The sequence below is a fragment of the Mercenaria mercenaria genome, chromosome 2, assembly GCF_021730395.1.
Source record: "Mercenaria mercenaria strain notata chromosome 2, MADL_Memer_1, whole genome shotgun sequence".
Lineage (NCBI taxonomy): Eukaryota > Metazoa > Mollusca > Bivalvia > Venerida > Veneridae > Mercenaria > Mercenaria mercenaria.
The window spans coordinates 117,353,998-117,377,890 of NC_069362.1; the positions used below are offsets into that span (position 1 = coordinate 117,353,998).

General features: G+C 35.4%; 1 protein-coding gene across 1 annotated transcript; it reads left to right on the forward strand.

Moving 5' to 3' along the window:
• Positions 1-1,124: 1,124 nt before the first annotated feature.
• LOC123563016 (D-beta-hydroxybutyrate dehydrogenase, mitochondrial-like) lies at positions 1,125-10,500 on the forward strand. Its single transcript, XM_053537636.1, has 6 exons — positions 1,125-1,366; positions 1,987-2,187; positions 3,293-3,445; positions 4,448-4,641; positions 6,972-7,208; positions 7,499-10,500. Exons 1-6 carry the CDS (start codon positions 1,162-1,164, stop codon positions 7,595-7,597), a joined length of 1,089 nt encoding a protein of 362 aa, XP_053393611.1. The 5' UTR covers positions 1,125-1,161; the 3' UTR covers positions 7,598-10,500.
• Positions 10,501-23,893: the final 13,393 nt, after the last annotated feature.

Below are 23,893 nucleotides of genomic sequence, written 5' to 3' on the forward strand. Positions count from 1 at the left end.
GTTCAGGTTCCTGTGACCTTAACTTTTGATCAAGTTCTTCAAAAATCAATAGGGGTCATCTACTCTACATGTCCAATCATCCTATGAAGTTTCAACATTCTGGGTCAAGTGGTTCTCAAGTTATTGATTAGAAACGGGTTTCCATGTTCAGGCCCCTGTGACCTTGACAGGTGATTTTTTCTCTCTTTTTTATTTTTTTTTTCAAATGAGATCTCATCTAGGTAAAAGCAGGCTATGAATATATTATACATAATACATAAAAGACACTTCAGAATAGCTCTTAAACTAAAAGCAACCATAAAATAATATTTACAATGAAATTAAAGTGTTTTAATTCAATTTTAAAACAACCAAAACAACTACTACTGTCTCCAGTATCGGCACACATCATGATCTTCAGGTTGCATTAAGTCATTTTTCAGCTGTAGAATAATGTAATATGCCTCATAATACAACATGCATGTTTTAGTGTTGTAATATTTTCTGGTCCTTTGGGATCCATTCGGAGTCGATTCAACATATGTGTAAAAGAGTTCCGCTTAAGCCGATGCTAGGGGACGTAAGAGGTGTTGCACATTTCATTACCTCTCATGAACAGACTCAATCAAACCGAGTCTGTTATTATTCTTCTTGGTTGCATTCTATGCTTCCAAAGGATTTTTTTACGAATTTTATTGTTAAAAATGCAAATATTGAAAATTGAATTTTTTCAAACTTAGTTTGAATTGTCTCAAATGATTTCATTGCCCGCTATTGTATAATTATCCAATAAGAAATCGTATGCCAGTACGTGAATATTTGTGGACAATTTGTGGTAAAAGCCCTATAATTATATACAAACTTACCTTGAGATATTTATATCATAAATTTATACAATAAAATGATGCAGAAATCTGTATAGTATCACTTTAATATACATGTATTACTTTGATATTCGAAGTTTGTTATATTAAACTAACAAGACACTCAAAAGTGGTATAGTTGTCAAACTTTGGAAATTCTCGTGCAGAAAATGCAGTCTACAAAAAATACATGCGAACATCTTGATAGACTACACAGACGACTTAAAAGATTATGCATTATCATGTATCTAGTTCAAGGCTGTTATATCTTATCATGTTATACTGAATGTAGTTCATAGTGCGTGCAGACGATATTAAAATGGATATTAAAAGCACTGAGACTTTGATTTTCTCAGCATACATGTTAGCATGTATTCTTCTGTTTTACTATATTATTATAGAAGTATACTTATATTTTGCAGCAATTATTGTTCTGTATGTACTTTATAGAATATTATCAAAGCAATATGTAACGAAACTTGAGATAAAAGGACAAGGTGTGTTTATAACTGGATGTGATACAGGTAAATAGGGTTTTTTTCGCAACTAAAATTCTTTATAGTGTCTTAATGTAGGTTTTTTAATCAAATAACTGTTCTATGTGGAAATTATCAAGACCTTTAAAATACACGATCCTAATTTCCACAGTTTTAGCGTCGTAAAAACTTTCACATTTTGATGACGTTTCAGCAATACTGGCCGGGGCAATACGGTAATTTTCCGTATTGCACCGGTCAGTACACACTAGTCAAATAATGAACATGCGTATATAATAATGCACATGACCGTAATATAGTTGATTAATACAGCCAGTCTGAAACAATAGTGAAAAAGACCGTATACATATTAAAAACACTGCACAGCTGGTTAAAAGTATTGATATCGCATAGTTGCTAAAAGGATACGTTTGGAAATTCCATGCAGTCATATTTAGTAATTGCGTAATTTTCCATGCTGCTGCGAAAATGACATTTAAAGATGCAATTGTTTCTAAATATGATAACCTGCAGACGTTTTTTATTTCTTTGAAATATTTAAGTTTATGTAATAAATTTTGCTACATTACAGACAAAAAGTCATAATGCATTTACAATATCAAAATTACATATAGAACAATAAACCAATTGCAAACTATACATTGTAGGAATAGGACATGCGACAGCATTACGGCTGGTAAAAGCTGGATTTACTGTGTTTGCTGGATGTCTGAAACCCGAGGATGAGGGAGCGACTGCTCTCATGGAAAAGGGAGGAGAAAGACTACACGTGGTACCATTAGATGTAACAAGTGACGAAAGTGTTCAACATGCTTTTGAGATGGTGAAAACAGGCATGCCGGAAACGGGTACTTTTGTCTTTTCAGTCCATTTTTACCTAATAGCAAAAAAGTGTTTTACCAATTGAGTTTGTCGTCTATTTTGCATATTATTTGCAGAAACGTTTTATCGTTTTGTAATCCATAAATGAAGAGCTTCACACTCGGCATGATAATGTTAAGCTATTCGTCCTTCACATATATTGCACGATTGCCTGGTCAGTTCAGTCCAAGAATAATTTTATTTCACAATAATAGGTACGGCGCCTTCGTTCTTTGACAAAGACTAGCTATACGTTTATAAAAGTAAATTTGATATCTAGATAGTGGCCTCTGTGGCTGAGTGGTTAAGGTCGCTGTCTTCAAATCACTTGCTTCTCACCGATGTGGGTTTGAGACCCACTCGGAGCGTCGAATTCGTCATGTGAGGAAACCATCCAGCTGGCTTACGGAAGGCGGGTGGTTCAACCCGTGATGAAATAATGCACAGAGGAGCATCTGAGGTCTTCCTCCCGCCATCAAAGCTGGAAACTCGCCATATGCTCTATAATTGTGTTAAACCGAACAAAAAAAAAAGAAATCTAGGTAAACCGACTAGGGAATCGCTCTCTGACGTTTAAATGAAAGTGGTGGTGTACGATATTAGCATATTGAAGGGCAAGGAATGCCTAGCAATAAGTTGATTTTAAATGAAAGTCATCCCCAAGCCTTTCATAACGCTGATTTTGTTTTAATTGGAGGCGTTTATGACGTCATTTACACACTGCTGAATTCTTTATTTAGTTTTATATGTTTCTTGCGTGTTGCGTGTAAGATGTGAAACATGGTAATTTCTTTCATTATACCTGGAAAAGGCAGGGACATTATTTTACAGAAATAAATAAGTACAGTTCGAATATGTATCTAGAAATTTAACAAATCCGCCATTTTTTTTGTTGCCACGGAAACTGTACGGCCGCCATTTTGATCAAACATTTAGATGCTCATAATTTTATCATTTTTAAGCCGATTTTGAAAAATAATTCTTTCACTTCTTTAAATGATTTAGGAAATCCTAGCAGATAGAATTAACATAATAACAACTCAAATACCGATATGCCTGATCGAGAATATATATAAGTTCTGGAACTTTCAGGTCTGTGGGCAGTGATCAACAATGCAGGTATAGAGTTTGCAGCGGAAATTGAATTTGCAACCATTGAGATGATGAAACGTGTTGCAGAGGTCAACTTCTATGGCATTGTCCGTGTTACAAAAACGTTCCTACCTTTACTCAGGAAGTCAAAAGGTGAGTTCCTTCCTATATATCTGCACGTTGTTTTATCCATCAGTACAGCCTATCTTGCATTAATAAGCATCATACCTCAGGTAACTACGTAACTTAGTATAGGTCAATTTATAATAAGGAAATGGTGACGTGAAAATGTGCTGCTTCAGACAAACAACGACTCAACAAATGGCTGCCAGCAGAACAAAGTTCATCCTACACAAAAATTTAAGTCTGTTTGCTTACATGATAATTTTCGTGAAATTCAACTTTTTTTTGCAGAAAAGAAGTAGATTTCTCTTGATTTGTAATTGTTTTAGTTATAGTTATGATTGCAAAATTTAACAATTCAGTGAGTCATAATTTTTGGATATAATTGATTAAATTGCAGATACAATTCATTGACTCAGAATGTTGAGGTGTAATTGATCAAATTACAGATACTACTGTAAAAGTTAACTGTTCAATTCCTCAGATTAATTACAGATACGATTGTAAAATTTAACAATTCATTTACTTTTTGGATGTAATTGATTCAATTACAATTTTAAGTAATCACAAACGATAACTTTTGCTGAATGGGACAAATAACAAAGATGACATCACATACATTTTATGTAACAGTATTATATTATCAAAACTATTTTCAAACCGCAGGTAAATTTACGTACATATTAGTTATTTTTCATGCACATTAGTTATTTTTTCAAAAGTAACGCCACTGAATCTGCACCATTTCACTAGCAGTACTAAATAGGCGTTTACTTAACAACAAGACTCGATGGGTACAGTTCTCAGACCACGAATTATGTATCGGTTACTCGTGTAGATGATCATATTCACACAGGTGTGAAGTGTCTATGTTTAAATGAAATACATGTGTATGGATCAAATGATCAATCATTTTACACGTACATGTATATGCTTTGTCTGATTACTTGATATAAAGGTAACTAATTATAACTGATTATAATTACAATGTACGATTACCACATCTGGTATTTTTCCTATGGTATATTATAGGTAGAGTAGTAAATGTTACAAGCGTTAAAGGAAGGCTTGGCTGTCCGGCTGATTCGGCCTACACATGCGCCAAATGGGCTGGTGAAGCATTCTCGGATATTCTCCGTAGAGAGATGTACAGATTCGGGGTCAATGTTGTTATTATAGAACCCGGGCAGTTTGGCAATCTAACACAAATACTTCAGGGCGAAAGAGTATGTTACATTGTTTAATCAAATAATGCATTTCAGCAATTAATTTCAAAGCCTTTCCTCGTTTTCATTTTTCACTGTTTATAAGTTTGACATATATTTATATAGAATATCTCGTATTCTTTACAGTTATATAAATTGACATTTTGATTGTTCTTCAACAATATAATTCTATTGGAGTTTAGTAAAAAGCAGTCTCTTCACCCCAGTGCTTATTAGATAGGTCTATCACCTTTTTGTCTCTTATAGGAGTTCGTTCTGTTGATGAGAATTCTCTAATATTATTATTTGCATAAAATATGTTTGTCCTTCGTATAAAGAGCAGCCTATTTGCAGGGTTTCGACTTTTCTTACTGAGGTTATCTTTGAACAATTCTGCCATTTAAGACACCAATGCCCGCTTTACGAAGGGGATTCAATTTTTTAGACTTACGCCCTTCCGTAGAAACTATTACAGATACAAGTACGATTTTTTCATGGACTTCTAGGGATTTCAGTAGCCGTCTACTTTGAAAATTCCAGCGAAGTTAGTTTTGTCATAGAGCTGAGTTTAAGTGTTTTAACACACCATAATCGTATACTCGTTAGGTTCTACATGTATAAAGATGCATTGTTCTCTAAATACAACAGCCAAACAGATCTTGCAAGAACGTAAAACTGTTTAAGATGATTCTTCCCCATTCACAGCCACTGTTAATAAGTGGGGAAGGGTGTTTGATAAGGGAGAATCTAGAGTCCAAGATCTGCATCGTGTAGGGTGCCTTCAAACGTCAGCAGTCTCTCGTATTTACATTGCTGCTGTAGTAGCCATTGTAGCAAAAGACTCGAGATATACAGTTTCACAAATAGCGGCATCAGTTGGCATATCACCGGGATTCTGACTTAACATTTGAAATTATCGAAGGTGTGTGCAAGGTGGGTACCCCATCTTTTGACCAAAGAGCAAGAACTTCAAAGAGCGCAGTGTTGCTAAAAAAACTTCTAAACATCTATAAAAATGCAGATGAAAGGGTGTTTAATGAACTTCTCACAGCGGATGATGCATGGGTATATTATTTCAAACCCCAAAGGCGGTGTAGCGTAGCCGCTCCTTAAGTCCTCTGAATAAATAACTTAAGACACTGTTTTTGTATCTAGCTAATTTATTTTCCGTAACCAGTGGTATAACTTCTAACTGACAGAGCTAACAAAATTCCATCTAGCACAAGTAAAGCCTTTAAGCATTTCATAACTCTCTGTCTTCGTCTTCGTTCCTTCTCAGGCTGTGAACAGCGCAAGGCCTTAGCCCTGGCCGGCCTCCGAGCCACCACGTGGTTGCTGTTTGAGCGGGCGTCCCCTTTCAGCTTAGTCCGACAATACACAATTTGTCTCCATATTTATACAGATTGGTCAAATACATCATTTACATAAGCAAAATTAATGAATTCTGGTACAAACCGAAAGTAATAAACAATAAAAATATTTCTCGTAAAATATAGATAAATTGTCACTCAAGTTACACCCAATGTCCATCATTTTACTGCAATATAACACTTATATGACCTGACTAATAACTTTAGATGCATTTTATGTGCACTTCGTGAGAAAAACAACATGTTTTTCTATAGTGACTTACTTATTAATTAACCTAGATATTAACCTGTGTAGTCTCGCCTTTTTGTAAGAAAAGTGTTTCTTAACTTATGAAAAGATATAAGGAGGGTGTGTTTTCTTTCAACAAAAAGAAATTATATCAATTTCTTTACAGCGGGTAAACAAAAAATATTGGCTTATGAAAGGTTAAGAGTAACCATGTATCTCCAAAAGTTGCAAACGAGTTTCTTTACAACGTTTGCTTCAATGCCAAAGGCCCTATCATTGTGCAAATACCCATTGCACCCGGTAGATCTATTGCTGGAAATTTTTACAGGGACAAGGTTTGAAAATCAGTAAGAAAACACGAGCTGTTTTACATGGCATCTGCCCTATTCATACCAATGCATCTGCACACATGAGCACTAGTGAACAGCAGTAATTAGAGGACCAGCAGGTCTCTGCTTGACGTCGCTAGAATTCCAGAATCGCCCACGGTAGCGCGGTGTATCGGTGACTGCATAGTATACCAAGGAAAGACTATTCTGCGGCTTTTGTTTCAAGGATAGCCATGATTGAAAAGTGCGCCTTTGTTAAGGGTGGCTTTTTTGAGGGACTGGTGTAAGCAATATGCTTAAATATAGGTTTTTCTATATTCTATAAAGGACAGTCTCAAAATTTTCTCAATTCCCCTCTTTTGGTAAAGGAACGTTTTACTTGTTCATATATTAGTATGAAAAAGCTATAAATGTTGTCTTCAGCTGAGACTTGCCGAAGATGAACTTAACAAATGCTGGGAGCTGGCTTCGGAAGAAATACAAGAAGCATATGGAAGAGAATGTATTGATGGACTCATAAAGGATTTCCGTGATGACAGTAAAAGTGGCCCGAAAAGTTTGGATGCAGTTACTGAAGCCATGCTAGATGCTGTGGAAAATGTGAATCCAAAATGCCGATATCTCGTGCATGGTACTAACATGCCATGTGACAAGTACTGTGTAAGTGAAGCTTATTGCTTAACAAAGTTTCAGCTTACTCTATTTCTCTGTAATGTAACATTTCATACAATAAGAAGTGTTTGAGGAAAATATTAATCTAAAATATATTTAATGACATTTATACAATAATTATGCCATCATGCAATATATAACCGCACAGTTTTAACACTAAAGTCTTGGAAATTTAGAAATAACTGACATCCAAAATGCCCCAGAAATATGTTAATTAAACAGAAATTTTAGCGGTGGGATAATGTTTTTTTGTTGTTGTTTTTTTTTTTGCTTTCCAGATCACGGCTGTACTGAATCAGTATTTACCAGAGTATTTGATGGACTACATTTATGGTTGGATAGTACCTTTACCACCTGTGAAGCAACAAGTCAAATAGGTTCAACAGATTGACATTTATAGTACATTGTACATTTTGTTCTGGCTACCATAACTTAACTGACGCTGTTTTTTATTTTCTGATGGTCGCGTCCATTAAGTTATGGCGAAACCACATTTGGTTAACTAACCAGTATCAAACCGCAACAGCTCGCACAGACTCTCGCGAGAAACTGATGACGTTATGCAACGGTTCAGAGCACGTGGTTATTTTTGAAAATCAAGATCAAAATTTTACCTATTTATGAATTTAATTTAATCATAAACATAACCGTTTTCGATAAAATTCATAAAAAGACATACATTAGAAGGTTTAAGTTCTCAGAAAATCTGGGAAGAAGATAGAATATCATTGCTCCAGGAAAAGGTCAATAAATAACGATTCTATACCGCCTACTGGTTTTCAAAATGAAGAGTACCCTGATCAGGTGGCAACTGCAATGGCGGACAAAATATCAAAGACAGGGGTACCAATTTGAAACTTGTGTGTATAACTTGTGTTCAATTTATGTTGCATGGATTGTTTTATGCCAGATCAAAAGGAAAATGGATTATAAATATTTTAAAGTAAAAGGCGAGTCAAATGCATTTCATTTGAAGAAATTAAATTATAGCGTGACAGACTTCTGGCACGATTCTTGGTTAGGTTTTAGTACGGGATTCGTTTCAGCTCAGAGATCCATAACAGCATATTGATCTCTGAGCTGATTTTTTTAGCTACATGTACCTTATTGGCTGCTAAACGGATTAACGTTTATGTATGAATGCTGTAACAGCTGCCTTACAGGCTGCTAAACGGATTAACTTTTATGTATGAGTGCTGCAACAGCTGCCTTACTGTCTGCTAAACGGATTGAATTTAATGTATGTATGATGCAACAACTGCCTTATTGGCTACTAAACGGGTTAACTTTTATGTATGAATGCTGCAACAGCTGCCTTACTGGCTTACTGGCTGCTAAACGGATTGAATTTTATGTATGAATGGTGCAACACTTCCTTACTTGCTGCTAAATTTGATTGATTTTATGTCTGAATGATGCAACAGTTTCCTTACTGGCTGCTAAATTTGATTGATTTTATGTATGAATGGTGCAACAGTTTCCTTACTGGCTGCTAAACGGATTGACTTTATTGTAGGGATAATACACGTTTTTTTGTGTATTAACGTCTGCAGAAGCCCGCGGGATTATTTGTGACCGAGACCGAAGGTCGAGGTCACAAACATAACCCAAGGGCTTCTGCAGACGTTAATACATAAAACAAACGTGTATTGTCGCTATTCTTGCATAAAAAAACATTACACGACGACTTAATGCATTATTTTCATATGTGATGACTTTACGATTCCGGTACATTTTTAGTTACCATTTGGTTGTTCTTGGAAACGGTAAACATATTTAAATATCCATAACCAGGGCACACAGATCAACAACACTACCAAAAGCGTGATTTGAAGGTTTTTCAGCATCTTATTTTTATTTCTAGTTATTACAAACGTTATATTACCCATAATTTTGCATAATTTTAATATAACTTAAATATTTGATTAACAGGAACACAACTTTAAGAATAATAAATTTACATTCGAATTATTTTGAGTACGAACACATTTAGAGAACGAATGAGTTCGAGGGTAGTGACTAGCTTTCAAGGTTTATTATATGAATTCTGCGAAAAATCAGGTAAAAACATACCGACTGATACTAACAAAAATCATAAATATAATACCTAAAAACGAGCAGTAGCACAAGTTACACGCGATACTTATTTATTCACAGTTATTTACAATAACTGAACAGACGCTTTGTAAAGGGAGTGAACTCTAAGAGAAGCTAGTACGTACATTGGTGGGGGCAGTACGTTTGGGGTTGGAAACTGATACAGTTAAACATACTTTAGATTACATTGTATTTATAATGCTACAAGAAGAGGTTGTTATGGAAGAAACAAGACGCAGATGCCAAATATCAGTGTGCGCAAAAATACATACATATGTCCCTGGCAAAGCATTTCAAAAATAAAAATCGGGTATTAACAGCACGTGAATTGCCTTGTTTGCACACGACTTTTCTCCCGTTAATACATGTGCGGATCCAGTGAAAAAAGTAGTTTTTATGCAAGAAATATGAATGATGCAACAGCTGCCTTACTTGCTGCTAAATGGATTGACTTTATGTATGAATGATGCAACAGTTTCCTGACTGGCTGCTAAACGGATTGATTTTTATGTATGAATGATGCAACAGCTACCTTACTATCTGCTAAACGGATTGATTTTTATGTATGTATGACGCAACAGCTGCCTCACTGGCTTTTATTTAATATCTAAATTTACTTCTCGTTGTGAAGACTTAAAAAATCATAATGTTTGTGATCTATCTAAGTCAGCATCTTACGCATATCGAATTTATTTTCTTGTAAATACGAGATAACTTTTTTTGTAATTACAAAAAAGAGATATTGATTAACGAGAAAAAAACTCCTTTTATTTCTTTCTGAATGTGGGTCATTTAAGTGAAAGGTCAAGGTCACAGAGGCATTTTTCCGATCAATAACTTGAGAACCATTTGATAAAACCTTCAAGCTTCATTGGCACACTGGTTTGGGTTAGAAGGTAATCCTTTTGGGGACAGCATGTCAAAAATCAAGACCCTAAGTCTGTGAAACAAATCAAGCCCAGGTATCATTCCCAGGAAGTATGTGTGATTTGGGCATTTCTTAATTGGACACATTATCAGCGACTTTTAAGAATATAGACAACCTAAAATAGGCAAAGAAATATATATCTCAGAAGTACAACTCCGAAAAAGATCTGAATAAACGATTTACAAAATAGATTTTCTTCATCGATTCATTTCTATATAAAATATTAGGACTTGATCTGCTAGATCTAGTAGTTAGTGAAATAAGTTCAGAAAGATAATTATATAGAAAAGTAAAAGACAAAACAGGTCAAATCTTATGTTTTGTTTAGGGCGAAAATAGAAATTGAGATTTTCATAGATTTATTCAATATATAAAAATGCAGTTTGCTAAAGCTGCCTCTACGAAGTTACGGCACTGATATTAGCAGGGCCCGAACGCCGACACGTGTAAAATGAGGGGAAATATCAAAATACCTGCATAGAGTACAATTACGTACTCATAATTTCTATTTACGTGGATTTTTGAATCAACATGTCTGCTGTATCTTTTCACTACAGTTTCTATTTGTGGTGGGCATACCGTTTGCGCCGTGTTCTGTATTTCCTGGAAACTTACTCTAACTTTTTCTGAAAGTACATGAAGTTGTACAGGTAGAGTGTATTCAAAATAGGACGATTTTTTCAACGACTGAAATGTCATTATTCTTATGCATGGAAACCTAGAATACCAAATACACCAAATGATGACATGTGTGCGCATTGTTTAAAAACATCCAAGGGGAAGAACACATGCCAAAGGAGGGGGAAGTGCGGGTGGGGGGGGGGGGGGGGGGGGGGGGTCCACTCATTTTACCTTGCCCAATTGATGCGCCTCTGCTACGCCTTTGTGGCATGGTTTGTCCGAGTTCAAACTTTGATTTGATAAAAAAACGTACGTACGTTATTTCTTCTTGAATTTCAACGTGGCTGATTTATGCCATTTCGTTATTTCACAACAAAACAGCGACAGAACGTCGTTATGGCGCCCGGGCCCACTGAGCGTCGCCCCGCCAAACGTCAGCCCACTGAACGTCGCCCCAGCCGGATGTCAGTTCGACAAAATGACAATTCACGAAACGTCGTCCCGACAAACGTAGGCCCGCATTTTATTAAGATGGTGGGCTTATATAAAATTAACTCCTCATTTAAGTTGTGTAATAAATTGAACCTGACGTAAGAAAATGAGTGAACTATGTCTGTTACATACATACCAGTTTTCTTTATAAATCAACAATATATTACCGCACGTGGGGTGGGGGAGGGTTGTCGAACCCGGTTCGCGTGCGTGTGAAGAAGTGGAAAACGTAACCTATCTGCAGATACTACTTTGATCCGTGTTAATAACCTTCCCGCTATATAAACTAGTAACCGACATCTCAAACTTACTCCCACTTAAAAGATTATTGTTGCAATATAGTATTCAGTTATAGATATAATTTACTCCTATTTCAGGAAACAAACTTACTACGTATAATATTCGCATGTGGCGGTAAAAATCAAAACAAAATCTTACCTGGGGGTCCTGGATTGCGTTTAGCTATTTAACATATACTGACCTATCAGAAATCAATTTATCATGTTTTTACGGAATCCTGTTTCCGCCATCGACTTTTCGACTAGACAGAAACGCGAAAACTTGAAATTAAGCATCTAATTTATACTTTTCGTGCTATAAATTTACCGCGAAAAGTCGAAGTCTTGAAGTTTTTGACCCGACAATTGTCGTGCAAACGTCAACTTTTCGACCTAGAATCAAGCGCGAAAAGTAGAAATTAAGACAGCTAATTTCAACTTCTCGTGCTAAGATATTTCCTCGAAAAGTTGAAAAGTCGAAGTTTGTAACGCGACAATTGTCGTGCAAATTTCAACTTATCGACTGAATTTGTAGGGCGAAAAGTATAAATTAAAGTCTTAACTTCTACTTTTCGTGCCAGTTCTTTGGCCGATAATTTCGCGATATTATCGCTTAAATTTCGACTTTTCGTTGTAGGACTAATTTCAGTGAGCATAACTCTACAGCGGTAAGAGGTGTCTTGGTAAAAAACTGTATACTATCACCGTTTTTCGAAATGTCGTTGGAAGATGACATTCGGCATTATTTTATGCAGAATCATACAAACAGGGAAATATTGGTACTTTTACACCTGGAAAAGAATGTAAGTATCAGGTAAGCTTCATAATATGAAATTAGGCGCTGCCTATCTGACGGGAAAACCTGGTCATACGGATTCTTTCTTCTTTCTGCATAAAGTGTTCTTTCTGATATTTTCAGTTTTGACTGTAAGCCTAGTGGTTTTGCTCTTGTTATATTACATAATATAATATTTCAAACTGTTCAGTATACCCCCTTCGGTACATACCTACACTCGGTGCCATGCGCCCTTTAACGATCATGCCTCTAATACAAATTTCTGAATCCAGGAATGCACAGTTTCTTTTCAGTTCATTTCTTATATATAGTTTTTAAAAAAGACCAAAATAAAAATACAAAACCATTAATCGCTCTCAAGCAATAAGCATCACAAACTGTATGTTATCTTTACATTTCTTTGACTATCAAATACTATATGATAGACCCACAGTATATATCTGCTTCAACATAATTAATGGTCTCAGATTTGCCTGTCGTGATATGTCTAAAAATACTCTAAAATGTGACTTATTATTTATCACACGATAAAGTCTGTAAGTTCCTGATGAAGTCAGCTGCTGAAAATACAAATGTACTTTGATACGGCCGCCAGGAAAGAAAACAGCATTTTAAATATGATACGACGCACAACAATGGCAGCATATGGACTTGTAATAGCTTAAATGTAAAGCCAAGTCATCTACGAACATATCCATATATGGTATAGGGAGGTACCTGGGGTGTAGAGACTCGAACTAGGGTCAAAATCTAACATAGTGTCATTGTCAACTGAAATTCCGTATAAATTACAATAATAATAATAATAATGATAATAATAATAATAATAATAATAATAGGACAGGTATCAGAAAATGACGAAACTTGTTATATGCGGTAGGGTGCTGGCCAGGACTAAGCTGGCCTGACCCGTGGAGCTCTGAGAATTGCTCCAATGGTGTCATTGGACTGAGTAAAGGTAGTGCTTGGGTTTTCAGGACTTCATTGACTGCTCTAACAAGTTAATATTTTGAGAATTTTACCTGAATTTGACCTATGACCTTGACCCCTAGTTGACCGGGTACGAACCGGACGTAGCAACTTTTCTCTAGGTATTGGCTTGCCCTTTGCAACAAGGTATCATGTATTAAAATCAGAAATCAGGTTATGAAGATATAGCTCCTCAGACAAGGACCACCCCTCTATTTAATATATGAAGAAGTATGCATATTTTCGCGAAAAATGATACATTTTGAGACGGTCCTCCGACGAAACCGTCGGTGGTAAAATTATACAAATTACGTATCCGTTTAGACAATGTTAAAATTATATTTATAAAAGTAACACCATTTAAATATCTTGTGTTTGGAACATTCTACAATTTTTTTTAAGCTAATGAAAAAACGGACATTTTACGTACGGAAATACAGCTTTTATCCTAAATTACGTACACACGGATGAACAGATATTGTCTTTTTTGTCACAAACATTCAGATTTTGTCATTTTCTTTCAAAACAAATTTTTATTTGCAGTTATTTACCCAAAATAAATCTGTTATAAGCACCTTTTCCTTATTTTACTGATAATGTTTTAAGCCAAAAATGGCAAAGTTCAGCAAATGTTCCCGACAGCGTGCCCATCGGGGAAGAACATTTGTTTTTAATATTCGATTTGACAATACTACTTCTTAAAAGAATTTCAGTTTGATACCTTACTTTTACCGCTTTTAATGATAAATTGAAATTGATAAATTGTTAAAAAAATGCCACCAAGATTAGGCGGGGTTTTTTTTAGTGAACACCGCTATTTATTCAAGTGAACACCAGTTGACGCACGACAATGCGATACAACATCGCGATAATGTCGTTTGTCGTATCGCATTTTCGCGCGTCGTATCATATTGTTGTGATGTCGTACTGCATTGTCGTGTTTTGTATTGCGATGTCGCATCGTGCTATTGACGACAATGCGACACGACATCGCGATAATGTCGTTTGAGAATGTACGGAAACTTTTATGGGCCTCGCAATGTCGTGTAAGATAACGAAAATATCGACATATTTTCGCGAGAAATCAACATATTATCATAACAAGTCGTTATATTTTATTGACATATTGCATTCATCTTTTCAATGTTTAATCATTTTTTCGAGATCCGCGTAAGCTGTAATGATACCTCGACATATTATGTCGATATAAACCATCCATTTCTTGATTTTCTAACGCAAGTTCTCGACTTAACCCGACTATATGTATACAAAGTCACTTCAATGACAGTGAGCAGGGGTGTAGGAAAGGTGTGTTTGGTTAGGATTCAGTATGTATGCGTGGATCAGGGGACTCGTCAAGCAGATTATACGAATACACAATGAACATAAACATAAAATAAAAACGTGTAGTATCTCTAGAAAAAAATGCGGATTCACTGTATAGTCAGTTTACGAGTACTTAGGCCCCAAATTTTCACTCGGCGGATCATTTGCCTTTCTATAAAGAGACTCGGCAGAGCTGCTAGTAATAGCAAGACTAAAAGTTTATTTCTGGTTTACTGCAATTTGTAAATGCCTTAATGCTACTCGTTGACAGATAAGTATGAAGCAGAGAATAACTGCATACACAGTTTGGTTTGTCTGTGAACAAATAACATATCACTAGCACATAACACATTTTTATCAACCTTTTCTGAGTGCATGTTCTTTCAAAAACAGCAACAACTAACAAATTAAACAGATAAAGAAAATTAGAAAAAAACAGTCTCACAGTAAAATATCCACAGTTCTACTTTCACAACAGACGTCCGTCAGGTGTTGTGAAAGTGAGACAGTTCTTTGATTTTTTTTCTATTTTTATGGATTTCATAAATGACCACCAAGACACTTTTATATTAAATAACAAAAATATTTTTCATAAAGTAGATCTAGGTTAAACACGGATTTCGTAATAAAAAGTAAATATTCAAATTTAAAATACAATGATTATGTTTCATGAATGTATTTTATTGAAGAACGTTCGAAAATAACAACACTTTCTTAAACTAAAAATATAAACAAGTTTTAATATTTCTATGAAGTACATCTAGAATACAGTCGGATTTCTTTAAAAAGATGATTAAGGAAAATAAATAAATAAAATGTTGAGTTTTTTATTAAGTAGATTAAGACTGCTTGAGTTTCCTAAAATATCTGTTGCATTGCATTTGACGGACCAGTGTGTTTGTAACACTATCTGCTATCTATGTCATCTCACATGGATTAGGAACTTACATACTATAAGTGGTCAGCTTGAATAGTGTATACTTTTCCATCGATAATTTCTACATGTTTTATTCATGACAGGAAATATGGACCTTGTTTCTTTTTTTTTGTGTACATTCATATATCTTTTGTGTGTTGTCAGAATTAAAAGGAATTATGGTAACGTTACTGTTGTTTTTAGGAACCGCTTTTTTAACACATCCCGCTCCCAAAAATTGCAAACTAAGTGCTGATTTATAGTTGTAAAAGTACAGTCTAACCTGCCCTACGGTCAGTTTATATTGGCGGTAAGCCAGGCTTCTAGGAACAGGGTCAGAGCAACAATTCCCGAAATAATTTCCAAAATTGCGTTTATTCTACTGATTGAACTTCCAGCTAGTTGATTTGTCTGACTAGCATAAAATACTTCGTACGGGCCTGTAAACCCAAATTCCATATTTCTAAAGAGAGCAATTACTATATATTACGAGAACTCACTTTAGTAAATCAAGAAAGGGTCATTTCATATCGTCATTATATGTCGAAATATCTTTATAGTTTACGCGGATCACGAGAAAAAGTGGTTAAACATTGGAAAAATGAATGCAATATGTCAATAAAATATATCGACTTGTTGTGATAATATGTTGATTTCTCGCGATATTATGTCGATATTTGCGTTATCTAAAGCGACATTGCGAGGCCCATAAACGTTTCCCTAAGAATGTCATGTGTCGTATCGCATTGTCGTGCGTCGCTAAAATGCAGGACACGATGCGCTACAATGCGATACGACATCGCGACAATACGATACGAAGCACGACAATGCGATACGACGGACAACAATGTGACGCGATACTGCGATATATCGTGCCAAAATTGCCAACTCCACGCACGACACTGCGAAGCGACATCGCGACATTTGGACGAATGTCATATTGCATTGTCTCGCGTCGTATCTCACTGTCGTGTGTCGTATCGCATTGTCCCGTGTTGTATCGCATTGTCGTGATGTGGTATCGCAATGTCGTGCATCGCCTTTGAGGGGCGAGGGACGACATTTCACATGGCACTAACAGGATTCCGTAGCTAACTGATAACAAACAAGACTCACACACCAAGCTTAAAAGCCCACATGTCCACCAGCCGTGCATGCCATGATATTTGATTAGTTTAAAAACATAAATGCTGTCGGGTGCAAACAATTCAACACCATTGAATTATTTGAATAAGATTGATATCGAATTCATGTAAACAGTAGTACAGTAGTATGATGAGGAATGCATTTTTTTATATTAAGAAATAGTAACGTTTTATAGATCTATCTACTAGTATATAAAAAAGAAGAAAAAACAAACAATGTGCACAAAGTAAATGTACATTGTTTCATTTCAGAGACGTATAGATCATATATTTATATGTCTGTGATTGTTTCAATAACTTCATGTATTTTACAGATTCATAACACATGATTAAAAACTGTGATAATATATATTCTGAAATTATTTTTTTTTAATTTAAACTTTTATTATTTTAACGCTTAGATTAGAAATGTAACACAAATAATTATTTGAAAAATCCTCTTATTTTGTGACATATACATCACATAAAATTACAAGTTAGGGAACTTCATTAGAACATGTACTTGAGTAATAACCTCTAATAAGGTGTGAATTACATAATACCATGAAAAGTAAGTTTGATGAACCGGCAGTATAAATTAAGTTTTATTTAATGTATTACAGTCTTAGAAGTCTTGAGAGAATTCTTCGTAGCCTTGGTTTGAGAAGAAGGAGAACATTGGTTGTGCCCAGAGTTCAGGCAGCATTAATGGTATATACTTTAGTCTGTTTTCTGTGTTTTGTTTAAAAAAGATGATCTTGACATGCTTGAAGGCTTTGAAACCTATATAGCTAATGGCTACTTGTTGACTCTGCTATTTTATTGCCAGCTATTAATTATCCAATGTGTGAAAACATCAGCTTCTGGCCCTACCCTTAGGTGTACTACTTGTCTAAAAAAAAATTGATAGCCATTTTTTATACCACTTGTACCAAAGTACCAAATGCATAATAGTAACTTTCAACAAAGGATGGTAACCATTATCACATACAAGTCAGACACAATTCACAAGAAATAGTCATGTGATTGCTAAATGAATTTTCTCACAAACTTGTTCAGAAACACTTTTAGAGAAATGTGTGCCTGATGGAAATATCTTATTTTACAATAACACACATCACAGGAAAATGGGCAATTTTGAGCCTTGTCCAAGATCTGTCTGAAGTTGTGAAAACTGACCAGACCCATATTATACATGTATTTCTTTTTGTTCTTTACTTTTTTATTCAAAACCAATTTATATTTTTCTTGTCATTGCACCATAATCTCTGTACATGTACAGATATGGTAAATGGACTGATATATTTTAGCCACTTAACGACTCAACTTGTAAACAAACATATAAAATGGACGCTTGCAGTGGTTTGGTTGATTACTGGATCTGTGCCATATGAGACTGGCCAAATAAGCACTGCTGGTTTGAAGCGTACTTGTGGGTACTTGCCTATGATTCATTATGGAAGTGCATATCAAGACTGATAACTCAACAGCAATTAGGAATGATTACTTAGCTAATAGGTAGACCTTTTGCCTTCCCAACAATGTTAATGTTTATCATGGAACTTTTTTCAGTCATCAAGAATAATGTATGTTGACTGTTTCAACCTACAAAATTTGAAGCAAGGATAGTGGAATTTTAAATTGTTTTTATAATTTCTAGAGAATCGAGTCGTGGTGGAGGTTAATGCGGCAAATGGGAATAGGCTACTGGATTGACTATTTCAAAGATCTGGATGACAATGGGGTATTGTCCACTGAAAGTCCAGTTCATTTGTGAGTATTGTCTCAACCATAGTATAATGCACAAAGTGTATAAATAATTATTGACAAATATGCAGGTAAGAAACCTCAACTAGAAGATGTACAGATATTTTCGCAAATATTGTTAAAAGTAACTTATTTAAGCTCTACTTAGATGATAGCTTAAGGACGTGTCTGGGAGTTACTTATATAATAATAGTGTGAAGAATTTCCCATGAAATCGGATTTTCTCGTTGTTTCTTGATTTCAAGGGCAGATAACTCAAAAGCAAGGATGGCGACCTATATTTTTTTATTTCATTTTCTCTCTGTGTGGGAAATTTTTCACACTATTATTATATAGGGATCTCCCAGACTTTTTTTTTTGTGTGTGTGTGTGTGTGTGTGTGTGTGTGTGTGTTTTTATAAATTTTTGTGTACACATGTGTACTTTGTGACGTTACTTGGCAACGCCACATTTTCATTATGTCTGCCCTAACGATTTTACATGAAACCGGTTGGTGGACGAAATACATATTAAAAACGCATTTGATGTTTTTTTATCATTTTTAGCTCGAATATTCTAAGAATATGGGAGCTATCCTACTCGCCCGGCGTCGGCGGGAGCGCTGGCGTGAGCGTCACACAAACGTTAAAGTTTGCGTACCACCCCAAATATTTTCAAAGTCCATTGAGATATTGCTTTCATATTTTGCATACTTGTTTTCCATCATGACCCCATTCTGTAAACAGGAGCAGACAACTCTATCAAGTATTTTGACTGAATTATGGCCCCTTTTCGACTTAGAATATGCTTATTGTAATGTTGAAGTTTTACTCATAGCTTATATTATACTATCAAGCACTGAGAATAGTCGAGCGCGCTGTCAACTGACAGCTCTTGTTTATCTTATAATATACTTGTTCAGGAGAAAGTTATATATATATATATATACACACACACATGCTCATAAATTTTTGAACTGATTGTATAAATTAATACAATTAATGGGTGTTTTAGCTCACCTGTCACACAGTGACAAGGTAAGCCTTTGTGATCACATTTTGTCGTTCCTCCGTCCGTTTGTGCGTCCGTGCGTCAACAATCGATGTCTGCGCTCTAGTGGCCACAATTCCTCCTGAATTTTCACCAAACCTGGTCAGAAGTTGTGTCTGGATGATATCTAGGTCAAGTTCGAATATGGGTCAGATGGGGTAAAAAAACAAACTAGGTCACACGGTCACGAAGTACATTGAAAATCAGCTTTTTAATGCTTTAGCGGCTACAATTTTGATTAGATTTTCAACAAACCTGGTCAGAAGTTGCTTCTATGTGAGTTCTAGGTCTTTTTTCAAATATTTGTCATGTCTTGTCAAAAACTAGGTCATGGAGTCACTTAGTACATTAAATAAAGCCTTTTAACACTCTAGCAGCTACAATTTTCATTGGAATTTCACCAAACCTGCTCATAAATTGCTTCTAGATGATCTCTAGGTAAAGTTCGAATATGGGTCATGTTGGGTCTAACACTAGGTCACAGATTTACTGTGTACATTATATAATAGCCTGTGAACGCACTAGACAAGTTCTGTTGAATGCAAAATTGACCTATAACCTCTATATGTGCCTTTGAAGTATGGACCTAGGACTTAAGCAAGACACATGGTCTCATTTCGGTGAGCATTTGTGCCAAGTAATTGCAAAGTCCTTAATTGGATAAGAGATACAGTTTTTACAAAGTGATCTGGGCACACACTGTTAGCATGCTTCTGAAGGTCTTTATATTGTGTCACTGTGCAACAAGTATTGATGGCAATTTTGCCACTCATTCAAGGTTGTTTTTTTTTTATTTTTAAGGTGCAAGAGACTACAAATTTCCAGTAGAGTTTGAGGATATTGATGCTCTAGAAAGATTCTCTGTTAGGACACCACAGTATGGTTGTCTTGTTGAGTATGTTGAAGAATTTCAAATCCTTCTTGAAAGGAATGGAAAGGAAATGCCAGAAACCTGTCATGAAGCTATAACCCTTTATTTATGGTTAATACAACAAATCTGAAATTGTAATCTTTGTCCTGCAAGCATGGCTTGAGTTCGAGGAGGATATGTAACAAAGATCAAGAGCTCAGTAAAGCAAACTTTATAGCTCATGAAAAGAGCAACAACATTGTCATACATTTTAGATACTAGTAGAATAAATATTGGAAATGTAATTGCTAGAAATATACCAGATCACTCTTTTTTTTTTTGGAAAATCAATGTAAATGTTTGATTGCATTCACAGGCTCACTGCATGCCATCGCAAAGTTATGACAATTCCAACTTCGGTAATATCCCAGGAAATTTTCTGTCTGACCAAAGTATAGTTACACAGTTAAATTACCTTATAGCTAAACTAGTAACTAGCCTGGGAATGCAATCGGACATAGATGTTGCATACAACCAATGGTGTGATATTGTTAAGTCAGAAATGTATGAGAAAATACCTTTTATAACCATTTATACTAATAACATTTTATCTTGTTCCAAATATAGAACGTTTAAACCTTGGTGGAATGATAAATCGTCTGATCTGTGGGGAAATGTTCATACAGCAGAAAGAAATTGGTTAAATTGTTCTTCCAAATCTTTGAAAAATGATTTTAAGCATGTATATGTTAATGTTAAAGAACAATTTGATAGAGAGGTACAACGTTCTATAAGGTTTTCTTGGTATAAAACTCAAAATGATATTTTATCTGATCTACATTGTGATAGTAACCAGTTTTGGAAAACAATAGGCAAAACAGGTATTGCAAATGAAAAAAGTAAGACTATACCTATGCAGGTAGCTGATATTGTAACTGACAATGTTTTAGATACTGATATGTGTTTTAGAAGTAAAGAAAGCAGAACAGCGTCTGGTTTTGATATGTTACCATGAGAGGTTTTTTAAGAATGATACTTCAATTTTTATTTTGCATAGTCTTTTCAATATGTGTTTTAAAACTGGTCAGGTTCTAGCACTCTGGTCAAAAACTATTATAAACCCAATACCAAAGTCATCTTCTAATGATCCTAGAAACCCTATGTCATATAGAGGTATATCATTGGTCTGTTCTATAAGATATACATACCTTGGTTTAACCTTAACTGAACATCTTGATTTAAACATTACAGCCAAAATGGTCGCTCAGAGTGCTGGCCGTGCCCTGGGACTACTCATTGCCAAGTACAAAAGCTTTGTTTGGTTACCTTATGATGTTTATACAAAATTGTATTATTCAAATGTGGTACCAGTTATACGCTATGGAGCCGCTGTTTGGGGTGCAAGAAGATTTTACTGTATCAATGCAATACACCACAGGACTATGAGATTTTTCCTAGGCACCGGCAAATATACACCCATTGCTGCTATACAAGGTGACATGGGTGGCAACCTACTAATGTTTGAGCAATGGAAGAATATATGTTATCACTGGAACCATTGTTTTACATTAACACATGATTAGAATTAACAGTAAGATTTTTCAATGGTGTTTAAGAAAAGGTAATCATAGGTGTATTCTAAAAAGTCACAAAGGTAAATAACGACATAGAATTTTGGTAATATCTTTGATAAACTTGTCACTACTGTCTACATGATGATGCACTGTAAAATGTTGCATGTAAAATAGTCACGAGGCTTAAAATGAATATTATGACCATGTTTCGTGAAACTCTGATAAAAAAATGTGGCCTTTAAAATGGTTGCAAAGGTTTTCCTCAAATTTGACATAGTGACCTAATTTTTGACCCCAGTTGACCCATATATAAACTGGATCTACATATCATCAAGAGAAACATTATGACCAAGATTCATGAAAATTTTAAATCCACTGAAAATTATAGCCTAACCCTACTTGACACAGATTCAAACTTGACCTAGGTCTCATTAAGATAAACATTCTGACAAAGTTTCATGAAGATCCATTGAAAAACATAGCCTCTAGATTAGTCACAGTGTTTTCGTATTTGGTTACGTAGGTATTGACCCCACTTGACCTAGATTCAAACTCGACCTAGATATCGAGATAAACATTCTGACCTAATTACCCTTGGAAAATGTGGCATTTGTAGTGAGTGATCACAAGCAAAAGTTTATGCATGCATGGCCAACGGATAATCACAAAAGCTCAACTTGCCACTTTGCAACAGGTGAGCTAATACTAGATAAGTACATGTAGGTCATGGTAAAGATTATTCATGGTAAAAATATGTCAAACACTTCACAAAAAATATGGTACGGAAAACTTAACCAAGACTTCTAAGTCAAAAAGGGGCCATAATTCAGCCAAAATCCTTGATGGAGTTATGTACTATTGCCTATAACTGGATATGGTGATGGTAAACAGGTGTTGAAAGTTTCAAAGCTTTATCTCAAAAGACTTTGTCAAAATACAAACTGGTACGAAAAACTTAACCAAAATTTCTAAGTTGAAAGGGGCCATAATTCAGCCAAAATCCTTGATGGAGTTATGTGTTCTTGCCTATAACTGGCCATGGTGATAGTAAACAAGTGTTGAAAGTTTCAAAGCTTTATCTCAAAAGTCTTTCTCAAAATGTGGACTGGTACGTAAAACTTTACCAAGGTGACGCCGACGCCGTGGTGAGTAGGATAGCTCTACTTATTCTTCGAATAGGCGAGCTAAAAAGAGGGTCAGTTACACAAGAGTAAGACTATTCACGATGATTAACCCTCCTTTTTCATACTATGGGCTGATGGGCATAATTTTTCATAGGGGACGTCGCTTATCAAATATCCATGCTTTTCACCTTGTAGTTGTCGAGACAATTGCTCCAATGTGTTACAAAAACATTAAAAGAAACACTGTCTTTTTTAGTTTTATTGCAAAGGATATGCTTTATCCTTATATGATCAAAATTTTATGTAACTATACTAGTCAAAAGTTCCAACGCCCATATGTACAAAAGTATCAATATTTCATTTAATATTATTCCAGATACACTGAAATTTGACATGAGTATTACATAACTATCCTGTAACAGAATAAAAAACAAAAACTTATCAAATACCACAGTAGACTGCGATAAAATGCATTAATTAATCGAAGGGTGCACTTTTAAAGATTGCAGGATAGGTCAGAAGCGCGTAACGGTAACATGAACGGTCAGCGATACCAAAAGGACATTTTGCGTGCTGTGGTGGTACCTTACATCAACGCACATCCGGCGTACAATCTCATTTTCCAACAGGACAACGCACGTCCGCACGTGGCTCGTATAAATATGGCATACCTGCAGCAGAACGGCGTCAACATTCTTGATTGGCCTGCGTTTTCTTCCGACATGTCGCCAATTGAGCACCTGTGGGACGCGCTCGACAAGGCGATCCGCAGGCGTCATAGA

What these genes read in the sequence shown, in the direction of transcription:
- LOC123563016 (XM_053537636.1), top strand. Translation starts at nt 1,162, where the DNA reads ATGGATATTAAAAGCACTGAGACTTTGATTTTCTCAGCATACATGTTA. An exon ending in TTTACTCAGGAAGTCAAAAG is followed by an intron (nt 3,446 to 4,447) that starts GTGAGTTCCTTC and finishes GGTATATTATAG; the next exon opens with GTAGAGTAGTAAATGTTACA. An exon ending in TGCCATGTGACAAGTACTGT is followed by an intron (nt 7,209 to 7,498) that starts GTAAGTGAAGCT and finishes TTTGCTTTCCAG; the next exon opens with ATCACGGCTGTACTGAATCA.